Genomic DNA, 15629 nt, shown 5'->3' with positions numbered 1-15629 from the left:
CACTTTGTCCTCACTCGTGCGCACCCGGGAAGTATTTCCCGGTCGGTCACCCATCCTGAAATTGCTCCGGGTCAAGCACGCTTAACTTCGGAGTTCTTTCGAGACCGGCTTCCGGAAAAAAGTTGCAACTTGTTCTTATGAGTATCCTATTAATCCTATTAAGTCCTGGGTTGGGGTGTCACATACTCACCCCTTAAGAGACCGTCGTCCCCGTCGGTCAATCCCAAGCTAGGAACGTCCTCTCTTGGCCACGTCCCGTACGTCCAGTGCTAGCAGCCCATGTGCCACGTTCGTGCGTCCAGTGCCAATGGTCCCTGTGCCCAGGGTTTTTTTTTTCTCCGACCGGTACCCTGAAACCGGCAGGGTCCGGTTCCGGTTTACCGGTTCGGTTTGACCGGAAATCGGTAAAAACCGATCAAATTCAAATTCCAATTCAAAATGTTAGTTCAACCGGTTTCCATTGGTAAACCGGACCGGTTTGACCGGTAACCGGTCCGGTTTGAGTGGGAACCGGGGAGTTGAAAAAAAACCGACTTTAGTTCAAAATTTGAATATTTGTATAACATGTTTTAGCCTAAATGAACCCTCCAACCCTCTTTTGTACTATTTTTACATTAATACAATGTATAACATGTTTTACATTGTATTTGTATACTTTTGTATGCACGCTTTTCTTTTTTGGTTTAATTTCAAATACTCGCAAAGTATACTAAATGAACGAATATTTGAAAAAATTTGACACCATTAGATTTGTCGCAACTTGAAGTATTTTTAGGAATTTTTCATTTTTTGAATTCAAATTTGAATTTTGTATTTGGCCGGTTTCAAACCGGCCCAAACTGGAACCGGTCCGGACCGATTAGACCAGTTACCGTAGTAACCGGACCGGTTCCGGTCGGTTTTTTTAACTCTACTTGTGCCACATCCGTGCGTCCAATGACAACGGCGCATCCCAGATGCCCGTGCACTGACCCGCCACGCGCCCGTGCACATGCCGGTGGCATCTGCGCCCCCACGCGCCCGTGCTCATGCCCGCACACTTATTGTGACACCTCAGGTGTCAGTACACTTAAATACAATCATTGTACCCCATTTAAACTTAAAAGAAAAATGGGGGAAATTAATTCAAAAAGAAGGGGTCAAATAAAAGTCATAGTAAACAAAAGAAATTAAAGGAGAAAGGAAAAAGAGTGAAAAGCTACTCAAATTTCACTTCAAAAATGTGCACAAAATTTTAGTTGCCTCATGAGAGGTACTTCAATTGACATGTGCTCAATTGAACTTCAGCCAAAAACAAATAAAAAACTAAGTAAAATCAAAGCCCTTTTGTGCAAGTTTGCAAATTTACAAATAGTTCAAAATGTGAGTTTCAAATGAAAATTTGCATAACACGAAAGTTGTAGTTCTTGAAAAGTTATGCAAAATTGGTATTCAACACTTTTTCATTTGAGCCCTCTAAGTAGGAGATATTTTTAGTTTACCGGCAGGTCCCTGGATTTTCAGAAATCACAAAAACACCCTCACCTCCATCTCTCTCCTCCCGGTGCTCTGTTTCTCCCGCCGCCCGCCGTACGCCGCCGGTGGACTTCGTCCACCGCGCGCCCGTGGCCAAGTGGACCAGGGAACCCTCCAGCGCCACCTGGCTTGCCCCTTGGCACCTCCCCACGCGCACACACGTCCCAGACACTTCCCCGAGCCGCCACGCCACCCCCGCCATGCGCAGCGCCCGCTGCCCGCTCCGCCCGCTCGCCGTCGAGTCGCCCAGGGCCAAATCGACCGCCCCCAGACGCTACCCCACTCGCCCAGGTGCTCTCTGGCTTATAAAGACCCCCAGAGCCCCGCCGTTGCGCGGCTTCTTCTCCTTCTTCCTCCTCCCGCCGCTCCGCCATGGCCGGCGAGATCTAGCTCGCGCGGACCAGCCACCCCAGCCCTGCATTGCTCCATCCGACCACCCCACAAGCTTCTCCACCCTCCAGTTGAGCTCCACCCGCGCGGAATCGAACCCACTCCCTTTCCCGACGCCGTTCCCCTTTTGCGCCGCCGCCGGCGAGCTCGGGCTCACCGCGGACCGGTCAGCCTAGAGGGAGACCGAGCACGACAGCTACCCCAGGCGCATCCTCAAGCTCTCGTGGTGCTCGTGCGCGCCCTGTTCTCCTACCCCGAGCCCTCCTTCACCTACAACGCCGGCGACCCGAACATCCGCTCCGCCATTGACGCCGACGAGCTCGATTCCGTGCACCGAACCCTCGAACGCCGACCAGGGTAGGTGTTCCTCGATCTCTACTCTCCCACGCGCCTCCCTGTGGCAGCCCCGGTAAGCCCTGCCTAGCAGAACACCACCGGCAAGATGCCACGGCGGAGAAGGCCGGCGAAGGGCCCGTTGTAATTTCTTTTTTTCGTTCAAGGGTGTGTTTGCAAGAATTCCAGTGTATGGCAGTAAACTTCTAAAATGCAAAATAAATCACAGAAAAATCGTAAAAATGTAAAATCAACTGATCTGGAATCCTTGTAACAAGATCTACAAATTTTGTAACAGTCACATCTGCAGAAACGCAACCAAATTTAATCTGGGAAAAAGAATAAGAAAATCACCCTATCCATGTTCAGGAAGTTCTACTCAACAACTGACCTTGATTTTTTAATATGTTATCACTACTGGAATTTTAAGATCACAGTAAAAATATGGCACCCAACCCTAACATTTATCTTGTTGGAACAATCAAGATTCTCTAATCTATTGTTGGCCTTCTAGATTTAATACTGGAAGATATATACATGAACTTGCTCTGGAATTTTTACAGCGTACATATGTAACTGAAACCTTGTTAAATTTTTTTTCAGATTTATTAGAGTTTCATTTCTATATACCATGTTTTATGATTGTGTAATAAACTTAATTCATTATATATAGTTGTTTTACTCAGAAAAATCTATTTTTATTTCTGAAGTCTAACTTTAGTTCTGTGGTCTTGCCTAAAAATTTTGAGCTGCAGTTACTGAGTTTTTCTCTAGTTAAAAATCATGCTTAGCATCTCATGGCTAGTTTTACCATTTTTGTTCTGAGTAAAATACACCATATCTCATCATGATATTTTGACATGTTCTTGTGTAGAGTATGGTCTGTCTGTAATAAAAAGTTCACATGCATTACTGGTCATTTGATCTGTGAGAAATTTATGCTAACTCATGTTAAATTAATCGTATAACTAATTTATCTGGTGGATATAAAGCTTGATAATTTTTCTGGAGTATGTTTTGCTTATGAATAGACTCTGGTAAGAATTTGAGAACCATATCCCTAATGTAACTCTCTGTATAATTAATCTTAGTTAATGGCTTGCTGTTTTTGTTCTTTTTGTCACCTCTGCTGTATAAGTGAATAAAATCTGGATAAATTACAGTACTAAGTAGATGCTTGGTAGATGCTTACATAAAATTTGTAGCACCAGAAACAATATCAAACGTTCTGTGCAAAAAGGTGAAGCAACTGGAGTACTCCACTTGCATAAATAGTTGTGGCAATTGCTTTATGGTTAGAATCTGAAATTTATACCATACATGCTTAAGTTTGGATCTGTGTTACTTAGTTGTTCATCACTAGCTCATTAGTAGTTTTGTTATTATGAAATAATGAAAGCATGCTAGGTGTTATAATGATAAAAATGAGAACCAAACCACACAACTCTTTTATGAAGAAAAGTGAAATTAGAAACTACTCTATAAATGACTGCCCATGAAATTAAATGTGAAATCATCACTAAATCAACTTTTGTTGAACTACAACTTTATCGTGAAGGAAAGAAGTCGTTATCCATGAATAACTCATAATCTCGCATTGCATATAGAAGCGGTCAATCTCGCGGACGGTGACTACGAGTTGGTGCCCGCGGACTCTCGTGTGGATCAGGAGGTCAATTTGAACTGTGCTAACTTGTCTCAAGACCTGGGCCAAGCCCCAGAGGCTTTTCTGCCTGACAGTGCCCAAGAAGGCAAGCCCCGATGCATTATGCCCTATTTTTCAAGTTATTATTCATTTATCTACTTAATGTGTTGTAATAGTTTCTTTATGCATTTAAGTTTTCTAGGCGTTGATCTAAAACCTTAGATGCTTGATCCCTAGGTACCTATGTTTGATACCGGATCTTTTCATCGACTAGTTGCCATGCTAATTAGGTACGGTAGAAGTCGAGGGGTTTTCTGCCTCTCGCGAGCAAATAGGAATTTTACTGACTTTAATTCCTGCTGAAATATAAGGACAACGGGCGGGTTGTGTAGTTGTGATACCCCGCTGGTGTAGTCAAAAATGGCTAAGGTCGCGGTGTGTGGCTCATTTCGTTAAGCGTTTGAAAGTACTAGCCACATGCCGAGAAATATGTTAATCGGTAAGCTTAAGTACCTGATTGGACCGGCGAGTGGAACGACCCTTCACCCTCCTAGTAGAGTAGGTCTTATTTTTGTCGCGACGTACGGGTACAGAGACGTTGGGCTCTGTAGTCGGGGAGGGTGACCCGGATCCATGGACTGGAAAGAAAGGGGAACTGTAGCGTGGGCGGAAGCGAAGTCGATCCCCATGCGTGTGGTCTAGGTTCCCCTAGCCAGGTTGAAATTCGATTCAGAATCGTCCGCCTCTCACGGCATGAGATTGCTTAAAGTTTTCGGTCACACAGAGTAACAAGTGGAACATGATGATGATAATACTGCTGGTTGATTAAATGGTTGCTCTACCATATTTTGTAGAGTTAGTTGCAAATTTTAGAATGGTTAATCCAACTAGAATATGGCTAAGTAAAACCTGAAAGTAAGCATCAACATTTAGCGGCATTTTTTTTTTGCAAAACAAACCCCACCAACCAAAAAGCCTTGCATGTCTAGTTATCGGACTATGTTATATCCGGAGACGGGTCAGTCTTGCTGAGTATTAGTATACTCAGCCTTGCTTGTGGCACTGTTTTTCAGGTACTAACTTCGAGGATCTGTTTGCAAGCCTTACTTGGCCGTGTACCTTGCCTCTGGGTTGGTCTGTAGAGTGGGATGGCCCTTCAGCTGGTGCTGACCACCCTCCCGCTGAGTGACGCTTTCGTACGGGCTTAATCGATGCGTCACGTTATCTCGCTAGTTATCTTTTACTACTTCCGCTGAACAATGAGACTGGAATAATTTGAGTAGATGGAACTCTGTAGTACTATACTATTCTGAACCTGGTTTGTAATAAATTTCCTTTCCGCTGCAATCACTCTGAGATGTATGAAATGTTCTGTGTTGTAATCTCTGGGCTCACCTTCGTGTGAGTGTTGTCTGGTGATCCTGGAATAGCGTGGCTTTAATCGAGGCTTCACTCGAGGAACTACCGGTGAGTGCCAATTTGGGTCAGAGTTGCTTAGCAACAAAGATCAGTGCACCCGGGCCCAGTAGTTTTGGGTGGTTCCGCCACACTTATGCCCGTACGTGCCTGTGAAACCGCGAGAGTCGGCTCTGATACCATTCTGTAACGTCCCGCCTCTCCAAGGCCGGGCCCGCTTACATCTGGCAGCTTAAGTAGGACACAGACTATCCTCACAAACCAACACATGTCTTTTCTGCACACTTTGTCATCGCTCGTGCACACCCGGAAAGTATTTCCCGCTCGGTCACCCATCCCGAAATTGCTCCGGGTCAAGCACGCTTAACTTCGGAGTTCTTTCAAGACTGGCTTCCAGAAAAAAAGTTGCAACTTGTTCTTATGAGTATCCTATTAATCCTATTAAGTCCTGGGCTGGGGTGTCACACGCACTGAACATCAACAGTGCAAAGCGGAAAAGTTTCCTTGATATGATCAGACACTGAAAAGTTTCCCTGATATGATCAGACACTGAAAAGCGCACTAACCATCAACAGTGCAAAGCGAAATAATTTGATATGATCAGACACTGAAAAGCGCACTGACGACCAACAGGGCAAAGCTGAGAAGACTGCCGCAAACAGCAAACAACCATTCAAGCTCAATAACAACACATAGCAGTGTAGTTGAAGTCACAATAGCAGTGTTGTCGCGCCTGCCGCGCCAAACACTCGCGAAAACTGCCCACTCTGGGCATGCAGAGTCGTTGGCGCGACAAGAGGCCTATCACGCCAATTGTAGTGGCGCGACAGGCCCTTTGTCGCACCAAGCACTCGCGAAAACAGCCCACTCTGGGCATGCAGAGTCGTTGGCGCGACAGGCCCTCTGTCGCGCCAACCACTCGCGAAAACAGTCCACTCTGGGCAAGCGGAGATGTTGGCGCGACAGACCTGGGAATAAGATCTGTGTCAGGCTTTGACGTGCCATCTGCATGGGCGCGACAGTGCAGTTTGGTCGCGCCAGTTTTGTTGGCGCGACAGCAATTAGCCCAGGTTTGTCAATGTTTTAGCCAAGAAACCTCGCTGCGACTGCCAGCTGCGACTGCAAAGCAAATCGCCCTGCAGAACTGCCTGCTGTCTGAAAGCACCAAGTGCTGGCCGGTGGTTCATAAGTTTCATACATTACATCAAACACATTAATAGTCAATACAAAGATTGCTAGAGTGCAACAGTCTTACAAACATTGCATCAAACACATGAATAGTGCAAGGTCAACACGATTCATAGGTTTCATAGTGCAAGATAAACATGAATACAAAGAGTGCATGACACACAAAAATAAGTATCTAGGTTTGGACAAGGTCAACACAAATGATACACGCACACAAGGTGTCGCTACTCCTTCATCTACAGCATCTAACAGCGGCGATGACGTTGCTCCTGTGGGCTGAAGGGGTCGTTGTGCCTCCGTGCTCGTCCAGGCTCCGTAGGCAACACATTGACGCTACCAACATCGGAACGGTCACGTGGATGATGTCGAGGGTGCGAAGTCTGCATGGCCTGCACGTTTCACATTTTCGTACGTACTCGTGCTGCAAGAAACAATATTGTTTTGCTAAATACAGTCAAGAATGAGTGTAAAATGTACCTGGCTGGATTCGCCCTGAGTCTGCGTGGCAGGATGAGCGTCGAACATCTGTGACATCCGAAGAACCTCAAAGTCCGGGTCTTCATCTCTTGAGTCGCTTTGCGTGTCGGACTCGTCCGTGTCATGTGGCTCTTGTACAGCTTTTCCCCTAGAAGCGGCACGTGAGCTCGTTCTCGATGTCGAACGCGAAGGAGTTCTAGCCGTCGCCGCGCCGTAGTGAACTGGAGTCCTTGTGGTCGAAGAGGTGTGATGCGCACTAGAACCTCCAGGAACATGTGCCCCAGGTGCGAAAGCCTGGTCCGGCGCAGCCATGCAATTTAGCTTTGCGGCCATCCGCTTGCAACTCCGGCGGACCCTCTGTTTTGCAAAACCAAGATTATTACGAGATATTGAACCGAATGTGAAGGTATTCCAATTTAGTACGAAAGAACTAACCTCGGCAAACGCTCGTAGGTGTCCCCCTCCATTTCCTCCTTGGCTTGCATGTGCCATTGCGACACCGGCCTCGTTAGCTAGGCGGCCGAGTTGTTGTGCCTAAAACACAGCAGTTAGTGCAACATCAACTGCAACGTACGACAGGGAATTATAGGAGCTTGTCATACCATGTAGTTCTGCAAAGGGGCCCTCTCGGGCTGAACTCCTGCGCGAGTGATTTCATCATACTCGTCCACGATGTCATCTTCGTCGTCTGTGTCCTCGCGATCCTCTATAGGTTCAGTGGACCGAGGAGGTTTTATTGAAACTCTTGACACTGAATGTAGCCAACGAAGATACTCCTTGTAATGATTGTGCCTATGCGCCGGACCAGAGTCAGGGTTCATCCTTTGCCTTTGCTCCCACTGTCCAAGAGGAACCGCGTGTTTCACACGCCAGTCATTTTTAGCGTATCTTTTCTTCCTGTCAATCCTGCCACAAATACGGTTGTGAAATATAAGGGGTTGCCGCGGTGGTGAATCAATAGTCATTCAAAGGGCGTTGGAAATTAAACCAGACACCTGTGCAAAGTTTGCGAGGTCGAAATAGCTTCAGGGGGGAAGTATTGCAGTCTACCGAACTGTCTCTTCACGCGGTGGGGCTGGTGGAGCTCGATGGTGAAGAAGTAAATCAAAGGAACAATACTCCTCCATAATTCCTCATCTCGTGTGCACAAGTCGCTGAGGCCCAACTGCTCGAGCTCGTCTCTGTCATACGGTGTCCAAAAGATCTGCAAAAGGGGTGATCACGACAACTACTTTGGACAAAACATGTCTGGTACATCTTCGGAGGTATTTCACAAGTCATTACCTGATTTTGCGTGAGACAGTCAAGGTCATCCATGTAGTGCATGTAGCGGTGCGCAGGGTCCCCTCTAACAGCTCCCACGTTCTTCCAGCAATAAGCAACTGTCAGCCTCGATTGCTCGTCATGGTGCGGCCAAGGCTGTAAAAAAAGCACAAATGTGTTAAAAAAACAAGTTTTCGCGACATTAACCAAACCTTCATAAACATCGTAATACGTACCTCTAGTTCTCCACGGTAGGGCCGACCTACTGGAAACCTTTCCCAAATCCAAATTTGCAATAAGTATGCACACCCTCCTAGGTTCGAGTCGCTAGCAACCCACCGACATGCGTCACAAAGTTGTCGATACAACCAAGCAAGTGTGGCCGACCCCCAGCTATACTGTGTAATGTTTTCCCACTGCTGACCAAGAATAGGAAGGACCATCCATGATATAGTGTTGCCTGAACCATCAGGAAACAAGAAGCCTCCAAAGAGGTGCCACAACCAAACACGTGCATGGCCCTCTACCAATTCCCCAGGTGCTCCTTGGGGGCAATGGTTGAAATTCTGCTTGAGCCAAGCCGAGCTCACCCCTGAGGTCTTCCTATCATTGACTCCCTCTGGCGGTTCTGGTGGACGAACCCCAATCAGCTGCTCAACCATATCTCTCCATCCCTCACTCTATATGATGTCAGTGACTGCATTTCCCTCCAGAGGCAGCCCAAGAATCATTGCCACATCTTGTAGAGTGATGGAGACTTCACCGCAATGCAAATGGAAGGTTTGTGTTTCCGGCTTCCAACGGTCAACAAAAGCAGTCAGAAGCGGTGCATCCATCACTGGCAGACCAGCACACACAACTCGAGCCAGAGGCAGCAACCCAGCCCAGCGAAGGTACGGCGCGTACCGCTCATCCCACCGGAGAGGCGAGTGAGTACGCGCACGTAGGGGCTACAGCACCTGAAATGGGAACATACAAATAGGGTGTCAATATGTATGTATGAGTTAATGTTGTATGCAATGTTTTACAAATAGGGTGCATCCATCTCAGGGATTGGATGATAAAACAACTCTACTAATAAATGACAATTTGCAAAAGAACTCTACTAATAAGTTGATAAAGACCACTTACTTCCCCCTCGTCAGCTAGTACGTGAGCGCGGTGCTTGGAGTCGTAGAAGGTCTCTAGGAGAGGGAACATTGGATGAGCCATCCTGCATAGAAGAAACAAAGCATCGTTAGTCCCAACAATATTCAGACAAATAATATTAAATTCAAGATACATGACTTTACAAACACGTAATATGCACAATATAATGTACCTCTCGGCCTATTGTTTGTCTACCTCTCCGACTTAGGGTTTGGTCAGCCGTTTTTTTCCGTTTCGATTTCTTTTTCTTCTTACATTTGCACTAAGAACAAAATCTATGGCACTTGGAGCAACGGTTTTGGCTCTTGTTCTCATCAAAGTCACCGGTTCCGTAGTCTGCACTAGCCCGACCTTGCGCCTCATCCATATCACCTTTGAGCCTTTTCTTTCGCCTCCTTCCTTTCTTAGGTTTCAACAGTGACGCATCCGGCACGTACTCTACTCCCTTGTACTCCGGCCATTGAGACGGATCGAGGTAAGGTTCAAAACTAGGCTCCCATATTTTGATTGTGTTCGACCGAGCGTAGTACGGACTCAAGTAAGTGGGGCTTTTGGAACAAAGTCTGCGGGCCCTACATGCTATTATTAGGTGCGAGCATGGAAGGTGTAACAATTGTGGAGTCATGCAAGTGCACTCTCCAGATCTGAGGTCCACTATGTAATGGCGTCCTCCGTGACTCTCACCTCCTATATTTGTACCTCCTGCTCCTCTAACACCATAAATCATTCTCTCAGGCCCGTACGGCGCTGCAAGTTGGTTCACCGATCTATTCTCGGCATCGTCAAGGTGTTCATGCGCTATTAGCCCCCACTGTTGACCCTTATCCAACAAACTCCGAGCTTTCCCCCATCTATCGACGAAGTACTCGTTCAACTTTTCAAAAGAGAACTCTACAATGCCAGCAACAGGTCTTGATTGAATACCTTTGAATATATTGTTCACTGACTCAGCATTGTTTGTGGTCATGATACCGTACCGCCAACCCCCCTTCATCATAAGCAAGAGCACATTTGTCCTTGTCTACCATTTCACCTTTCAACCACTCCTTCGCCCTCTCATTCATGTCCTTCTCTAAATCTGCAAGTTTTTCTTCAAAAGCTTTCTCCGTGCGCACTGAACACAACAACTTTAGTTTTTCAATTAGTTCCTTCTTTTTCTGATGCCTCCACATATTTGCTGTAAAGTGTCGCATGCACCACCTATGCACAAGAGGTGGAAATCCATCCATGTGCTCTTTAACACAGTTTAGGAGACCATGGTGCCGGTCAGATATCATACAAATTTGTCTGGAGGGGCCCAACACATACCACCACACTAGCTTCATAAACCAAGACCAGCTATCATTGTTTTCTCCTTCGGTCAAAGCAAATGCTAGAGGGACTAGTTGCCTATCAGGGTCCACGGCAACGGCCATCATTAGTGCCCCCTTATATTTACCCGTAAGGAATGTGGCGTCCACGAGGATCACATGTCAGCAATGTTGGAATGCTTCAGCACATTGGGCAAAACACCAGAACACCCTTTGTAAAACATACTTGTACACTCCGTTGTGAGGGTGAAAGTGATCTAGACCCTAAAGTGGGTTTTGGTGGTTAATGACAAAACACATGTGCATTTAATCGTGTAATTGAGCATGTGTGCAGGTGGTGAACATGTATAGGTGAATCAAGTGACGATATACGACCCTCGAAAAGGAAATGAAAAAGCGAAGTTCAAGTTTACTCAAGAAATTAGATTTTGAATTTGAAATTTGAGTATAGGAACGCCGTACTATCAAGAGGGACTTGGTTCAAGGGTTTTTGATTTAGATCTTGTGCTCAAGAGAACCTATGCAAACGATTGTGAGCCACAAAACAACTCAAAAGAGCCATAAACCGAAGTTTCTCCCTGTCTTACCCGGATACTCCGGGTATAGGGCCGGATACTCCGGACCTCATTGCCCGGAGTGTCCGGGTGATGTTTCCGGGCTGAAAAATCAGGGTTGCCCGGAGTCTCCGGGCATATACCCGGAGTCTCCGGGTACCCTTTCGCCCAACGGCTATTTTTGGGCTGAAGACTATAAATACCCCCTCTATACCCCTTCAGCCCTCTCTCTTGCCACTTTGGACGAACAGAACTCATACCTAAGCCAAAAAGAGCTCCCTCACTCTCCCTTCTTCATTCTTGAGTGATTCCCTTGAGGGATTTGAGTGAGAAGCAAGCAAGAGCAAGGATTAGTGCTAGTGAGCCCCATTTCCATCTCTTGAGCACTTGGTTTTGGTCAAGCCCGCGGATTCAAGTTTGTTACTCTTGGAGCCTTGTGCTCCTAGACGGCTAGGCGTGCTTGTGATTGCTCAACCAAGATTGTGAGCTGCACAAGAAGTTTGTAATCTTCATTCCTCGCTGAGGAATCCATAGTAAGTAACCTTGGGCTTGAGAGGTGATCTCGCCCTTGGGAGAGGAGCATAGGGGTTCTTGAGCACCGTCTCTCGAATTCTTCCTCAACGGAGACGTAGCACCTTCAGGTGTGAACTTTGGGAAACAAATACTTGTCTCCTTTGTCTTAGTTTACTTGATTTCATTATCATTTGCTTGTGAGACTTCTTTTCTAGAGTTTGAGCTCGATCTACTCACTCACGAGTTTCTAGTGAACTTCGTTTGTTGGATATCAACCTTAAGAAACCCCTGGTACTCTTTATCTAGCTCGATCTACTTTTCTTGCAGAGATACTTGCTGTTTCGTTTCAGGTTGTTCAAACCCGGAGACTCCGGATATAGCTCCGGATAGTCCGGACCACCAAATCCGGAGTATCCGGGAATATACCCGGAGTATCCGGGCTAGTCTGTGTCTGACTCTTTTGTTAAGTGTTTTTAAATTGTAGATTGCCTATTCACCCCCCTCTAGGCATCTTAAGATCCTTTCAATTGGTATCAGAGCTTGGCTCTCCATTCAAAGGGCTTAACCGTCCGGAGAGGTCAAGATGTCGGATGATGAAAAGAATCAAGAGATTCCGGTTAATGAAGGTGAAAAAGGTGATCCTAGTGACAAAAGAGACAAAGACAAGAATGTAGAGCCATCCAACAACAACAAGAAGGGAAAGAAAAAGAATGGCGGAATAGAAAGTGAAGAAGAGACATCCGATGATGAGATGTCTTATGAGGAGTGGAAGGCATGGAGGAAAAATAAGAAGGAGCAAAAGAAGAAGAAGACTAGCTCCCGAGTTATCATTGATTCTAGTGATGACTCCGACACCGATTTCAAGAGAAGAGCCTCACGCTCTTCAAACAAGGGCAGCTCATCAAAATCAAAAGGCAAAGGTGATTATCGAAGAGTTGCTCATGATTACACTTTTTCTCTACCTAGTGAGCACAATGCATCAATTCATATGGGCAAGCCACCTTTCTTTGATGGTACCGGATATAATCAATGGAAAACTAAGATGTTCGGTTACATGAATGCAATCCACAAGGATCTTTGGAAAGTTGTGGAAGTTGGGTGTGAAATTCCGGATGAAGGATGAAGGCGTGAAAGAGATGTACAACCGCATGAAGAAAATCACAAATCAAATCAAATCTCTTGGTGGTGACAAGTGGGGTGACCGTGAGATTGTGGACAAGCTTTTGACCGTGTATATGGCTAGGGATGTTACTCTACCTAGCTTGATTAGAGCCGAAAGGGGATTCAAACACTTCACCGCCGAGAATGTTCTTGGAACACTTCACCCATCCCTAGACTCCTCATCTCCACCTTTTTGCTCATCAATTGCGTTGGCACCATCGCCGGCATCATTTTCCTGCTCTACTTGGGCCTCAACACCATTACCCTCCCGTTCTTCTTCCCCGTTGTCTTCATCATCGTCGTCTTCATCACTACTATCGTATTCACTATCCTCCGAACCTAAAAAAAATATCATCATCATCTGCAGCACCCGTGTCATCCTATGCCTCGAAGGTATATGGCCCCAAATGATCGGATGCGACTGCCATATCGTAATCCGAAGCACAAGTGGGATTTGGGACATCTTCTACAAAGGTTGACTCTTGAGTCATATTCTCAATATGAAATGGAATTTCATCTACTCTCCCAACTGGTTCTTCTAATCTTGTTCTACTGGTTATTTCAACAACCACCTCCAAACAAACCATATTTGCACGAGCTACTATATCCTTGTACTTTCTCTAATGCATCTCCGATTCCAATGTCATCAAAACATAATGTGCTCTAGCTTTACCACAATCAAATCTGCCCCTCAGAGATATTTCATCAATTCCACATGAATGTTTTGAAACCACCCGGTCTACCAAATCCTTTAACAATGGAGGACTATCCAACAGTTCGATATCCTCTACCATATTCTCAAACTCTCCATTTTTCCTTAACCATACCACCGTGAAAAACCCGAACTAATTCGTCCATCTACAACAAAAAAGAAATCTTTGTACCTTCATCACTTATACAAAGAAATCATCTACAAAAATAATTCTTCACGGTGCCTAGTATCCATGTCTAAAACCCATATTAACATCCCCACTACTCAATCCTAGAAATCATATTAATCGATACATGCACGTACTACCTCACGTCCAAATCGAGAGCAGAGTACCATCTACGCATCATCTAAAGCACTAATCATGACAAAACTATCAATTACGACATTATTTCTCAAATCAAGAACCAAAACCTAATCACCAAGAATCACTAATATCTATAAATGTGCATGGTTAAAGGAGGAAAAAATAAGAGCAATACCTTCGGGGAAGGGTGGGGAATATTTCCCCCCACTCCCCCAACGCTGGATTTGGGGGGGGGGATCTGGGGGGCGGCAGCCGGCGGCGACGCCTGGGAGCAGCTCTGGTCGGGATGAGTGAGGGAAAGAAAAGGAGGGTGGGGGACAAGAGGCCGGCGCGGGCCCAGGACATTGGCCTTGTCGCGCCAGCCCGCATGGCGCGACAGGCTTGTCGCGCCAGTGCATGCGGCGCAACAGGGACGGCCATGTCATCGCCGACACGGCACACCGCTGGCTCGGGCTGCCAGCGTGGCAACACTGTCACGCCACATGCACTGGCGCTACAGAGGCTTTCCGTAGCGACATGCGAGATGGCGCGACCAAACGGACTATGTCATGAAAAAAATCCTAATACAGGTTAAACTTAAAATATTAATAAAAAAGGTTGAAAATAAAAAAAATCCAGCTGCTTCCCATCGTGTAGAGCATGCGCATGCTGGATTGATGCGCGGATTACAGTACAATCATGGACCCAAGTACGTACGGCATTTGTCTTGTACGCTGAACACTTCTGACTTGCGGACAGCCTTTGCATGCGCCGATTGGTACGCCGCCGAACATTCCCCCGCGGATGGATGGTTCGTAGCTTCGGTTGTTGGCTGGCTCCGTATTTGCCTCCAGCTAATTTCAGTTGACCTGACACGGCGGCGTACCTGAGCTGGAAACCGCCGGTACGCACATGGGCGTGATACGGTAGTGCACGTCTCGAAGGAAGTCCATGGTCTGGTGGTCGTACATGCATGGCCACACGCGGTTCGCGACCTCTCAGTTCAGACGATTGAGATGGTGGCCGTTACAAATGGCGCAATATCCGAGCCATTGCAACTTGATTATCCACTTGCAATCATCGGTGACAGCCCGGTAAGAGCAGGATTCGGGTCAGCGAGTGCTTTTCGCACCAAAGGAAACATGATTCGGCATCGTGACTGTTGAGTTGTGAAAAGAAAGGCAGGGTCGGTGCATATCAAATGAGTCCAATTAGCAGGTGGAGCATATGCACGTCAAATTTACCCGACAGACGGAACAAAAGTTTCGAGTTTAAACCAAATGGTTGGGATTGTTCATTTCCACTTTCAAACTGGAAGCTATGCCGGCTGGAACCATGACACTTTCATTTTATCTCTAGAAAAGCGCTCGTGCCGAAATAGCTGACAGGATGGTCCAAGCACAGTGGGCTTCCTGAAACCTTGGTTGGTGTAGGTTGCTCGACTGACAGGCCGCCTGAGAGAAGAAACATGCTAACGGGTAAGCTACGATATTCAGTAGGTTTACACAGTACGGCGTGTAAATATGATATACCAGCATCTGTTCTTGTGCCATGTTTTCAAGACGGCTGGACGGGTCTGGACGCCTGGGGACCGTCCAGGACGTCCAGGACGATTAATCGTCGTCCAGGACGATTAATCGACCCTGGACGAGTCCCCTGGTCGTCCTGGTCGTCCCCTATATGGGGAACTTATATATACCATATATACAATATATATATA

The 15629-nt window shown here is 46.5% G+C and overlaps 1 protein-coding gene across 1 annotated transcript; it reads right to left on the bottom strand.

Annotated features, from left to right (window-relative positions):
- Positions 1-6642: 6642 nt before the first annotated feature.
- On the bottom strand, positions 6643-15462 carry LOC120707610 (serine/threonine-protein phosphatase 7 long form homolog). Its single transcript, XM_039992539.1, has 10 exons — positions 15442-15462; positions 15154-15363; positions 9359-9440; positions 8464-9186; positions 8249-8383; positions 7960-8168; positions 7567-7870; positions 7400-7498; positions 6965-7321; positions 6643-6876 (listed from the first exon to the last, which is right to left on the bottom strand). The coding sequence occupies exons 4-10, from the start codon at positions 8887-8889 to the stop codon at positions 6733-6735; spliced, it is 1674 nt and encodes a 557-aa protein (XP_039848473.1). The 5' UTR covers positions 8890-9186; positions 9359-9440; positions 15154-15363; positions 15442-15462; the 3' UTR covers positions 6643-6732.
- Between the last annotated feature and the right edge of the window lie 167 nt (positions 15463-15629).

The sequence above is a fragment of the Panicum virgatum genome, chromosome 5K, assembly GCF_016808335.1.
Source record: "Panicum virgatum strain AP13 chromosome 5K, P.virgatum_v5, whole genome shotgun sequence".
NCBI lineage: Eukaryota > Viridiplantae > Streptophyta > Magnoliopsida > Poales > Poaceae > Panicum > Panicum virgatum.
The sequence above is the reverse complement of the archived record's forward strand: the minus strand, read 5'-3'. Positions and strand labels throughout refer to the sequence as shown.